The sequence below is a fragment of the Amyelois transitella genome, chromosome 4, assembly GCF_032362555.1.
Source record: "Amyelois transitella isolate CPQ chromosome 4, ilAmyTran1.1, whole genome shotgun sequence".
Classification (NCBI taxonomy): domain Eukaryota; kingdom Metazoa; phylum Arthropoda; class Insecta; order Lepidoptera; family Pyralidae; genus Amyelois; species Amyelois transitella.
In genome coordinates this window covers 8,843,610-8,857,149 of record NC_083507.1, presented here as the reverse complement: position 1 = coordinate 8,857,149, position 13,540 = coordinate 8,843,610, and the positions used below count along the sequence as shown (strand labels likewise).

The window sequence follows — 13,540 nt, the reverse complement described above, 5'->3', positions numbered from 1 at the left end:
TGTAACCGGAGTTAATGCCAGGAGGAAGAAGAAGAAATTGTTTTCTTTTTTGTTTTCGATTTCAACACTTCATACCGCGTATATAAATGGAAATCTAATGAAATAAATTTAAGACTACATACATATATCCCTCGGGCGCGAGCTTTACTCCCAACCAGATTATATAAAATCTTATTTACAGGATGCTTCCGTCAACAAAACTTTTTGTTTGGCAAATTTTTTAAATCCATACAGAAGATCCAGTGTTTTAAAATATCTCAGTCAACAGTTTATATTGGGTGTAAGATAGGTTAAATTCATACCGATTTGAGGAATAACGTAATTTCTGAAAATCCTTGATTTAATGTTGTAATTATAATTAGTAGGTCCATGCGCAATTCGCGAGTGCAGGAAAATTTCATTTGTACTAAAACAAAAGTTTTATTTATTATATAACAAGCATTGCATCGCGAATTGCAACTTATTTTCTAGGAGTTTTCGCTGGAACAAACTGTGCTGCAACAGTTAATAGCTTAACTAAATTTAAATGTGCTAATATTAAGAGAACAAATCTTGGATTTCAGATGGTCGAACTTTTTCGCTGACATACTTTAGGTTTATAGAGTAAGTTTACTGCCATGACCTAAATGAATAAGCAGAATTCCGATAAAAATTGATTATATTAAATAAATATGTCTGGTTTTCGTACATAAATAAAATACTCCTTCTCGTAGGGGTAGACAGTGACTACATCTATCCACTTGCCACGATCCCTAAATACTTCTTTTGCTTCGTCACTCGTTTTCTTAAATCTATCTATTGTCGTTAGATACCTTTACCTATATAGAAAATTCCAATTTCCTCTTGCGGGATAGACAGAGCCAGCCGTCTTGAAAGACTGATCGGCTTAGCTGAGTCATTTTCAACTGATAGGCTTAATGATAGAATTGAGATTCAAATAGTGACAGATTGTTATCGCCTAAAAGAAGAATCTCAAATTTATAAGCCTATCCCTTAGTCGCTTTTTACGACATCCATGGGAAAGAAATGGAGTTATCCTATTTTTTTTTTAATTTGTGCCGGGAACAAACACAGCACATTTCAAAGGTGTTATATTTGAAATTATTTTTTAATCTATCATCATAAAAATAAGGAAGCATTCCGTTATTACGATAAAATAAACATTTGCAAAAGGTTACGATCTGCCCCAAATCCAAGTGCAATTTGCGATTGTGCATAACTCTCGCATGTTTCTCGTGACCGACTTAGCTTAACCACGGCCATCTTGTGATAACAACCGGAACTAAAGGCTTATCATGATTTCCACAGTTAACTTCTACCATGAAAATAAAGACTATAAATATAGTCGTAAACCTAAATATGTTATGAATAATATGAAAGGATTATAATAAAGTCAAGGCTAAAATTAACACATTAAATTTTGCGTAGGCGGTAGACCGCTGTTCGGTTAGATGTTCTCCTCCAATATGTATCTGTCATCATCAAGTATTTAAGTGTCGATATTTTTATCTTATCTTTTAAAAAAACAGTAAAAAATATATGTCTGTACATTGAGTATATTTTCAAGAAAATAATTTGTTAACGATGAAGGAATAGTAACTGAGCATGAATTATTAACAAAATAGTCTGACTGTTTGTGACGCTAATCTCCGGAATTACTGAACGGATTTGAATGAAACTTTTGTTGTACAGTTCTAATGCCTGGCTGACATATAGGGTATAATTTATTTTAGAACCTGAAACAGCTGATGTCGAACCATAATGTAAATATATATTAAATGTGAAATATCGTGTATATTATTGTTGTTGTCCAATTATCCAGTAAATAGCAAATTTTTAACGAATAAATAGTTATAACGAATAAAATTCACGATATCAGTAGAATTAATAGTTTACACCCAATGCTCCATGAAGATAGATGTCGATATGGATCGCACATTTGAATTCTCAGATATCGCGCGCACAATCCATGGATTTATGTTATGGATTGTGTTCTTTGTCTCTTGGGAACTTGAAAAAAATTGTACAAAATTTCGGCTTGGTAGTATGCTAATTCCCGTACTCTCCATTAAACAACAAAGGTGATTAATTGGTCGTTGATTTGCCCCGTAAAATGAATTACCTAAGTCCCCTTTAATTGATTTTTATCTGCTTCTGTTATCAAACATGTTATATGATCATCTTTATTAAAATAATTATCACTTAATATATTTTATTTAATAGAACTTTTCCATACTTTGGACGATTTTCTAAACGTAAAAAAAATGTCCAGAAGATTTCTTTTGATGCGGTTCAATCACAAATTAAATACAATCCATTCGTGTAGTCAGATTAAATCAACTCCCATAGGATGCCATTATGAACGGCAATGTGACAGCTATAATGGGTAGTTTATTGGACAATAAATCGAATCTTTTAATCAATGGCCCATATGAAATTACATCCGTTCAATAACTCAATGACAACACTGCCCTGAATTGTTTAGTTCGCTCGCTCTTTTCATCACATTTCCAATTGTTTTAGAGCCCAAATCACAAGGGTCCGCCTGTTTAAATTGCATGCTCTAAAATAATTTGGCAAAGTTTTTAAGTTCGGCTGCCTGACTGAAACTAAGCCGAATTCGTAAACGTTACTGCACTGGTTGTCAGTGAATTTTGCCTCTGACTCCATCTACGAGATGCAATATTCCACTTTAAAGAGAATAAAGACTAAAACATAATAACGAAATTAATGCACCATAAAGAATTTAGTTGGCCGTAATTAAATAAGCCTTAAAACTGTATGAGAATTAAATAAAGTAATTAACGAATGACTGCAGCCATTAATGGCGTATTTCGTAAACATTAGCTACCATTAAAAGATTACACATTTAAGTGCCACTTGAATTTCAATTTAACGAGAAATTAAATTACCTACATTTATCCATGAAATTTGATTATTCCATAGAGTATTGTATTTGTCTGTTGCTTTTTTTTATATTAACCAATATCAGCATAGTTTTGGAGATTTGTTTTCGTTGTGTTTATTTCTTTAAACTTTATTCACGTAAAATATACAACTGGTGGACTTAATGCCACAAAGCATGTGTTGTGGTATTGTGATCATGACTCCATAGTATAAAGAAAGTCGTGAAAGAATTTTGTTTCTGAAATTTTGGAAAGGAATGGTTTTCTGAGAAAAGTTTATATCTGTAAAGTATGCGGAGCCGGGGTGGGTCGCTAGTTATTTATATTATCTCCCAAATTGCGATCCACAGAGTAAGAAAGATCAGATGGAGCGAATTAGGGAACCCAGTTAGATATCGCAACGGAAAAAGCTAATGACGATGCTGTTGAATTACACAGATATGGAAGAAAACCTCGGGAAGATTAATGATCAAACCCACCATATCGCAAATCAAAAAACTCGTTGTGGTCCGCCAGATATTGCCCTAATTTTATCAATTTGCGCCAGTGGTTGCGTATTACTTTCTGAGATATTGTATAACATCGAAAATATTAGATGTGTTTTGGAGTAAGTGTTACTTGGGTTGGGTTTTTGTCGTCGTCTCAGTATGGAATTTTGCTTTATTCGGGCACTTTAACCTTCGAAGCTTTTTCGGTCACAACTGAGGACTAATACATATATAATATTCAACAGAAAATACCCGTTTACATCAGCAAATCATAAGAATGATATTCGGAGCGGGATTATTGTATCATTTATCTTCACTAGCCATCATCCAAGAGGTTATGAGAGAAAGGATTAGCAGGTTGTTCAACTGAACGTTGCTATGTAATAACGTTTACTGAACGATCATAGCGCCCACTCGGCTTTAGCAAGCAGCTCAATACGTGCTCTATCTGATACAAGCACTACTTCAACGTATTACATGAAAAGTTCCATTTTCTTTAACGACGTGTAATTTATTTTACATTTTTTTTTATTTTTACTTTCAACAAATTCTTATTTGCCTAAAGAAATCTAGGTTGTTATATCTACGGTTTTAAGAGTCTTCTTTGTTCTCAAACGTTACCTTATTTCTTAATTGGGCCTTAGAATTCTTATCCTTCAGATACAAATAAGCATTATTATGTGAACTTCCATCAATTACAAATCAATGTATACTGTTCAACAATGGCTATCAGATTTAATCTCGCGGTTTTGTTTACCGCACCTTTTCCCAATCTTTATGGGTAAATAGCGCGTTTTCCCATTTCCTTTTTGAAAATAACAACGAAAAACTCTGTTGATTATTCAAAGAAAAGCGCGCGGGTATCGTTGCCTTAATTTTGAAGTTTTCTACGTGAATGTGGAAATGTTTGTAAGCAAAGGAAGCTTAAGGATAAGTTTCTTTTGATAGGATGTTAATTCACCCTATATCTTATTTTTTCTAATAAACATTCTAAGCAACCGGTAATTTTACTGAAGACATCAAATATTTCTACTTATAATATTCTTTTCAATAACGAACCAAAAACTATTTGTACATAATAGCACATCCAATTTAAAATTAAAAGTACGAATGAATAAGAATGAACTGTCTACACGATTGGTTTAAACTTTATCCTCTTTCACCATCAGGTACAATTTGAACAAATAACAAGACTATCCAGGTGGATATTCCTGCTACGTAAACACCGGCTATCCCGGTGTCTCGTGTCTGCTGACCCCTCTTAGAGATAAGCGGTGCCATTATTTGCACTTGGATCATTCTCGTATCTCCCTCCCCCCATTTGTTCTCTCGCTTTGGTTTCAGCATAGGCTGCGTTAGCAAAGCGAGCGATGCGATTGTTTATTGCGTACACAAAACAACAAAGAGCAAATTGTTATCTCTGAATATTATCAAACTTTTAGAATGAGAAAAAGACCATCGCAATAATCGCTAATTGGGGCAATCCACGTAATTAATTATGAAAAAATCGATAGAATCTAAGATAATAGAATCGAAATAAGAAGATTCAGCTTAACTTTCAGTAATTTAAATCGACTGAATATATTAACTAGTTTGCTAGCAGTCACGAATATTTCATTGAAGAAATTTTGAGCATCACAAATATTTATGCAATATTTTTATTCATCGCTCGTCGCTCCTTTGTGTCTGCAGCCTAGTTCACGCCCCATGAATATTCATTGCCCATTTCCTATAACCGACCTTCTTTTAATACTTTATTTGTATGATCTTGTTAATCGCCAATTTATAGATCACGGCTATCGTAAACCCATTTCTGTTTTAGAGATTATTTTTTCGACTTTTGTTCCGTAATTTTATAGCGGGTGCGCACCGATATCGTTATAGAATTTATTTTTTATATGCGAAGCAGACAATGTGTTTTTTTTATTCATTTATTTTATTTTTCAATTATTTAACTTAACTGGTCATGCCGAACTGGCCACTTTTACTTGTAAAATAAAAAAGAATATCATGATTCTGATCAATAGGCTATTTTACACCATGTAAAAAAAAATATAAAAATGCACGTATCTTATAGATTTTGTAAAAAATAAAAGAAAAACATCGATCATTATTCATAAAAGTGCAATATGGATTTTATAATTCAATTTAAAAAATCCTCTTTTTTAATCTGTTCTTCAAAAGTCGAAAACGCTATCCGCCATGTTGGGTACTGACGTGACGTCATACTTTTAGTAAACAAATATCGAATCGAAAACATATTGATGATGTCAGGCTCTGTTTATTTTGAAATTTTAAAATTTCTATCACGTTTTTGGGTTTTTACTCTTTAATAATTTAATAGAATCATGGAAGACGGTTTTGTGAAAGCAGACAATATAAATCTACCGAGGATTAATAGGTTGATGGTTTCTCATTTTAATATCACTTGGCAGTGGAATCCACAATTTTTCTGGTGTTTTTATACTTGTATTCTTGCATTCAGGAACAAGACACCAACAATATGTATTGTAATTCATTATTACAAAAATCTTTTTACTTTAGTCTTACGTAGAGCCGTATTGTTTACTAAAAGTATGACGTCACGAGTCAAAACAGCATGGCGGATGGCGTTTTCGCGCGAAAATACAAAATCATAAATAATGAATCGTTATTAGAGCACTTTTCGGCCTAAAAAAATTTTAATAAAAATTCTATAGGTATAACACAGTCTCAGGATTGATTTAAAACAGTTTTCAAAAAAGAGTGTAATAGCCTATTGTCAAATGACTAATAAAATATTAAGATTGGAACCTTTGGCTATTATTGGCTTTATACCACGTATAAAGATGTTCTATGTATGTTAACTTCAATATGATTTATATTCTAATTAATTGTTGCAGATATCTCAGTACGTTTTCGAAGAAACGTTCAATCTGCGGTTCGCTGTACCGTTTACGCAGCACAACGCGACAGTTTCGGGCGCCACGCTCGCGGCGCTGTCGCCCGCTCAGGTGGCCCACATCAAGAGGCTCAACTCGTTAGACTTGGAGCTATATGAATTTGCGAAGAATCTAATGTTTAAAAGGTAATAGATGATATTTTGTTGATGTTAAATATTTTCAATTAGGTATGTTTCCACAGCAGTAAACGACCCTGAATTTACACACTGAATGAACTGAAGAATTTTAATACTCGTAGGTTTGTAACTTGAAGTTTAATTTTCGCAATACATAAACAAATCTGTTTCCTTTATTATTCAGTTCAACGTGCCTTTCTTTCGCCACAGGAGACCCATAATATATAGTTATTATTTGTTCACAGATTCGAAGCGTTGAAGAAACGTGATTCCGACTTCGATTTCCGATGGCGGCACCTCGGCGAGGTGACCCGCACGGGGGTCACCGAGTTCGACTGGGACAGCAACCTGGAGGACGCCACAACGGAGAGGTACCGGGGCAAGTAAGCGTGACGTCACTAGTGCATACTAGTCATTGTATATACGTAATGATGCCGCTGTATAAATTGTAGTCGCAGGCCAGCGCGGGCCAGTAAATTAAATATGGTTACCTACTTGACTTATAATAGGCAGCTTGTGGTACCAGGCAATTCTAATCTTATTGTTAAATTCGATGGCACTGGCTCGGTGCCCCAGCGATTGGCCCAATGTGAACTGCAGCCGGTAAGATGTTTTTACGAGGTATTTGCATAACGGCTTTGTTGGGAAGAAATTTCGATGAGTGAATTTAAAATAATTATTTATATTTTATGTAAATAAATATTAATTTTGATAATATGTTATGTTTATGGTCTAATTTGGCCAGAAACCAGTGAGTTATCATATTTAATTAGTGTGGACATTTTGCGAGAGGATGTGTTACATATGTGTTGAAGTAATGGAGGCAATTCCCTTCTAAGTCAAAATTCCTTCAGAAGAAAGAATTCGATCAGACACGATCATACACACAAGAATGGCCTGATCAGGGTTAGTTACAAGTAAATGCCTCGTTGAAACAACAGTATGATCTTTTATTGTATCGAAGCGGTGTTACCTATTGTAACCGCAAAAATCATCACAATCATAGGTAAGTATAGTAGGTACAACTGTACAAACAGCAAATGCCTTTAATGTTTGTCTTTATCGCCATATTGTTTGTAACGTCCATACTGTATTTATTTTTAGCGGGTTATGTTATTTCACGGTACTAGCTAGAGTATTATTAATAAGATTTTAAAGTTCCAACAATACCATAGATGTAAGAGTAATTTTTGGTTTTCGTAAATAAATGATTATAAAGCTGATATTTTACACTGATAGTGATACTATAGCATTGGATATTAAAAAATATTTTCTAATTGACATAATACATAACTTTTAAAAATGAATTTGTATTCTCTGAGTATTTAATAATAATCTGATTGAATTAAGGTCACACCTCGGTGTAACTTTAATTTTAGAGAAAATTTATTTGTGTGTATTATAAAATTGGTGTTGTAAGTCCATCCCTTGTAAATTATAAATCATTGTTGTTGAGCGAATGTTGTTGATTGGATCTTAGCGAGAAACAGGGTAGGTGTAACAGTTATGAGCAAGCCCAACGAAGAGTTATGTAGATCTTATGTATTTAATTGTACAGACAATCTAGTTGTTAATTATAGCTTAGTCTTATAAACAGCGTGGTTAAATAGTCAGATAAAATGGTTTATATCGCCATTTTGCGCTGTCGTTCTAAGTTTTAATGTGTTCTTGGTAATATCTTCTCGGCTCACCTTATTATTGTGAGCTCAAACAAACTTAACGGATACTGTTAAAACAATGTATGCAGTTGGTGTAAATAGTTCATGCAATTTAATAAATATTTTTTACTATGTTTCCGTATTCTTTGACGATAACGTTCATTTTACTGTGAGTATATTAAACTTTTAAAAAATACTTTACAATATTTTATTATAACATAAAGCATTTATATTTGCTTCTTTATAAGCATAAAATTAGTTTTATGTATTTTATATTTTGAATATATTAAAAAAAATATGACTTATTAAAAATCAAAACATTAAATCGTTAGAATTAACTTTGAGCCTTAGGACAATACTTAAATGTAGCTATATTGTCTTTAACAAAACCTTGTTATCACTTGCTCAAACATTTGTGGATTATAAGCAGCTGTAATACTTAGTCATTTTAACACCTGATTCATACCTAGATACTCATATTCATTATGCTTATAGATATTTTTTAAGATTACAAAGATAATGATTTTTAGAAATGTTTAATTACAATGGACATAAAATTGTTAATTTAATTAGGAAGAAAAAATAATCAAATTATAGATATAAGTCGAAATATTTGTTGATAATTTTTAGTCTGACGAGTTTTTTGCTCTCTTACAAATCATTTACCCGATTTATTCACTTAGTCGCGAAAAGGAGTAAACTTCTACTGAGTCTCAAACGATGTAATGGCGTATTTGGTCCCCTCGACGAAAATAAGCCGAAATATGAAAACTTTACCTTAATAATCATAAGATAATATTATGTAGTTGTGTATCTATATAAATCAAATTTCGTAGATGTTTGGTTTATCTTCTTTTTATACCACCTAAAAATAATGAATTCATCACATTTCAGTTTCAATTAAACGAAAAGCAGAGAACGGATGGATGCTAAATTTAACAAATTATGGAACTAAATATTTTTTGTTAGTAATTTAAATACTTAAGTACAAGAGGACACTGACTAACATATCAACGCATAACCCAAACCGCTGTGTCTAGAGATTAGAAATTTGGCACTATGCACTAAGAGAGGATTTCCCAAAATTTCCACGGGAACATAAATTAACAGGATATTACGTTTAACGACGCCGGAGATATTGACGTATTCTTGTTACTTAAATGTTTCATGTATTTTCATAAATTTCCGACAAAAAAGGATTACAAATAAAGACATTGCTTTTTAATAAATTACTTGTTTACCCTTATTGCCTTACTAATGCAACCGTTGTTTGCAATACGGGTGCGTAGTATTGTAGCATGCCAAAAATATGGTTATTTATAGCGAGGTCCTTGCCCGCTTGTTTGTGGTGTATAAATAGCATTTGTCTCTTTTTAACAAAACGTCAAAGTGATTGATGAATGAAATGAACTGTCAAATGGTTTTTGTAATTTCCAAAATAATAAATTTATCCAAAATAATAAATAATCTGAAAGAAACAATATCTAAATGATTTCTGTTGCAGCTACTTAGATTGGGGGATCTGATTTGTGTCGTTTTTTTTATCAATTGTGTTTTTTAAATCACGTGACACTGTTACTAATACTTATAAATATTACACCAGCATAAATTGTTTTTAGGATCAGAGTCTTATTACAATTACAGTGTTAGTTTCAGGGTTACTTGAATTTAAAACCGCCTCTCTCAACATACAAACGACTTTTCCATCCGTACTTATAATTATATTAAAAGGACCATAACCTGATAGAAAACTAGGTAGTTAGATTCCGTATGAAACCTAGTACAAGAATCAACGTTTGATAATCTTATTTTAAACAGTTTTTCAGTATTCTATTTTTGGTTTACAAAAAGAGCATCAATATCCAACACTTCCGTAGTTTTTATATTCGGGCTTATCAAGTTTTCAACTACTTTAATAATGGCAATTCACATGCTTAATCATTAAATTCTATTTTAAATACTCTTCCAGCTACCAATTACGACTGGACTACTCTTTTGATATCAAGATCATAACATATCATAACGATGCATCTTAAATAGTTTCACAGAATATATTGTTGGTCGTAGTTGCTTTTTATGGTTAATACACAACTGGAAATGTTTTATCATTACTGCCCGTCATAATTGTTGATTAAGAACAACTGTTATTATATGAGTCTTTAAAAGTTATTTTTTTCTTATGAATAAAGTATTTTTTTTATATTTGATTGAAGAATTTTAAAATAATATTAAAACTAACATAAACAAAGCATAAGCTCTGATATTATAGATCATTTCTTAATTGATCGATTATTTGCTTCTAATTTAAAAATAATACCAATTTGATTCTTTTCTACAGTGAAATAAGGATAACAATTGTCAGTTACAAAATACGAGCAGGAATGATTTACGCACGTATTCAATTTATCGAAATCATGTTTTGTATCCCAAATGTGAGCTTGTGAAATTATCTGAATATCTGTAAACATTTTCGCTCGTGTTTTGGAATTTCGGGCGTGATATATTGTGCATTAAATTGGTTTTATTTTTATTCATACAGAATTCTTTTATTTTGTGATTTGAATTACCTCAGCGTTGTCTTTTTGCAAAGATTTTTTTTGCGGAAATTTTGCCTATTTATTATTTGTTTTGAAGACAAGGGCAGTTACGCTTTTCCAAAAAAACCTTATTCGGATATTAAATCTTGAATTTGATATTGGATATATTATACATATCTCTATAGTAGCAGCAAACTACGACAACTTAAAAATATGACTTGGTTGACTAGATTTCTTTGTTTTTAAATGCAGATGTTCTGGTTCTAAATAACTAAATGTACTCAATAAAATAAATTAAATAAATATTTAAAGCGATGGAAAAGTGTGTCTGTATGTTGTGAGATGTTTAAAGAGTCAAAAACAACTAAATGACAATAAAACACGCATACATTTCTCCTTTAATTTGTTATTCTGCTCATAGATTTCTATGAATTTGCTATTTTTCTTTTATCATATTTGGTTATATATATTTGACAATATGTCTTATTAAGTTTATCATTTATACAATTTAGGTATCGGCGAAGCTTTCTGTCTATATATATGTATGTATATTTTTATGTGTGTATAGTAATGCTAAGCCCTGTGATAAAACTATTTTTGCACCCAAGGTTTATTTAAAACTTGACTTTTTATGTAAAATTACTACGTGCTTAGCTTTTGTAATATAAAGAAGTATGATTTATCGATTTAATGTGTTTTTGGCGCAGGCCAGATAGAAGACAAGACGACATATTTATAGACATTATAATTAAGAAGGCGGAATTTTAATATATATATAACAAGGTATTCTTGTCCTTTTTGTTCCTTTTCTATCACACTGATATTTTTAATCATTCCAATATTGTACTAAAACCATCCAAATTGGTAACATAAATTGGAACCTGTAATACATGTTATCGGAAAATTGTCTCTTATCTAGCCTATGTCAGCTTATAAACGATGGGTGCAGCCATAATGTAAGTTAGCCATAACCACGCGAGGTTCGTGGTGACTCGATAATAAACTAGATTACCTTATCCTAGGCTAAGCTGTGTATGTATGTATCTATAGCACACCAGTCTGGTGCAGTACGTGTTGTCTAGTACCAAATTTAGCGTTTAGTTTTTTAAGTTCCCGACTGAACCAAAATATAGAATGTTAATTTGTGTTACGATCACAGTAATAAAACAATTGAAAATTATTTTGAATTTTTATTTATCCGTATCTACCCCACTAGCAACTAATGAGCCTTCTAATAGCAGGGAAATATTGGAAAATTACCATAAATTTTATTGATCGCCCAAAAATAATATCCTGTATGTGTAATTACAATAATAAAAATTTTCATAAAGGACGTATCCCATTCGAAACACCAGGAGCACAGGACGATAAATACGATGGGACCTATCATGAAGTGATCGTATCCTCTTGGCGTTTGACTAATGGAATGCATTCAGATTGAAAGAACAACAAAATGGTGCATGTAATTGTAATCATAAATGATGGATGCGGTATTCTGTACAACACATAGGAAATCAACGAAACGCATGACGCGAGTCATGGTAATCTCGTTGGAAGTAACAACTCTCTGAATAGCAGTAATTGTAATTGCGTTGCATTGTGTACACGCTCCGCTGTCTCCGATGGCCGCCTGGCGGAGTCCGTGAATCAATTCAGCCGTATGCAGATGCAGTGACCTACTTGTATTAATAGTTTTATTGGAACAATGATCGAATGATAGATAAATAGGGGCCAGTAGGGGAGAGCTTCGTAACGTTTTTGCTTGTAAAAGGCTTGCAAATACGTTACCTGAATCTGCCTATAACAGAGTCAACCAGTTTAAGAAGTCACTTTGTTATGTGGCCTTTGTTTATGATGTCTGCAACTGGCAAAATAACGTTCTTATAATAATTTTTTCTATCCACATTGCAAATGAGGTCGGAAAGTATCATTCACTCTTCGAGCTAGAAAATACCTATGCAGAAAAATAATTAAGTATCTATGCAGTGATCTTGAAAAGTGGAAGAATTAAAAATTCAAATTCAAAATTCTTTATTCTTTTAACATATTACATAATACACAGGTAGCAAAGACCCATCAATTAAGTTAGAAAAAACCTGTGTCTGATGAGTCTCGCTCTTTCACCAAATGTCTTAATGAGTTAACTAAAAATTACTCGTAACCATATAACATAAATACAACTTTATAAAATCAATATTTTGAATGTCTCCTTTAAACCACACGAGTTAGCAATGCCTCAGTATCGTCATAATTTAGGTTCTGTAACCACGATGATAATGCCAATTTACAATTATAAAGGGTTTTAGCGTAAATTCCTATCTTTTTGTCTAACAACTTATACAAATAGGCAGACAATTTATAGTTTTGGTTGGATGCGAAAACAGTGTTGACAGGTTCTGTGTGAATAATTATATTTGGTCTTCTGTTGGCTAGGTTATCTTTTATAAATTTTATTGATTTGTGTTGTTGTAGTTGTAAGAATTAGTCTCTGCCTTCTGTATCGTGTGATCATCTGTATGATGCCAGCTCCATGTTGGGTCATTATAGGATAACAGTTCGTTGACACGGTCACGTTACATCGCCGGTGCAGCACGTCGCCCAGCTGAATAGCTTCCCGCCCCTGCGGATGCGGCCTAATGACATAAATGCAAATTTGACCATTTGGGCTTCCGCGATGCCCGCCACCCAGCATGACTTCTTTAATGTGCTGGACACGGTATTGTTCCTGTTAAGTATTATGATTGTACCTTCACTGGAAGATTATTAATACGTTATTATTAATATATCACAGAATATGTCATAGACCGGGGCATACCTACATATATATGTACATATGTACCTAGTTCTAGATAGGTGATGCCGTCTTAATGGTTGGTTTATTTATTTATTTTGA

The 13,540-nt window shown here is 32.6% G+C and overlaps 1 protein-coding gene across 1 annotated transcript in view; it reads left to right on the top strand.

Moving 5' to 3' along the window:
- The window catches only part of LOC106136977 (heparan-sulfate 6-O-sulfotransferase 2), a 73,474-nt gene extending 61,647 nt beyond the window's left edge, over positions 1-11,827 (top strand). Inside the window, exons 7-8 of the mRNA XM_013337696.2 lie at positions 6,277-6,461; positions 6,698-11,827. Of these exons, the coding sequence (XP_013193150.1) occupies positions 6,277-6,461; positions 6,698-6,839 (327 nt within the window). The 3' untranslated portion in view covers positions 6,840-11,827. The remainder of the gene's footprint in view (positions 1-6,276; positions 6,462-6,697) is intronic.
- The last annotated feature ends 1,713 nt before the right edge of the window (positions 11,828-13,540 follow it).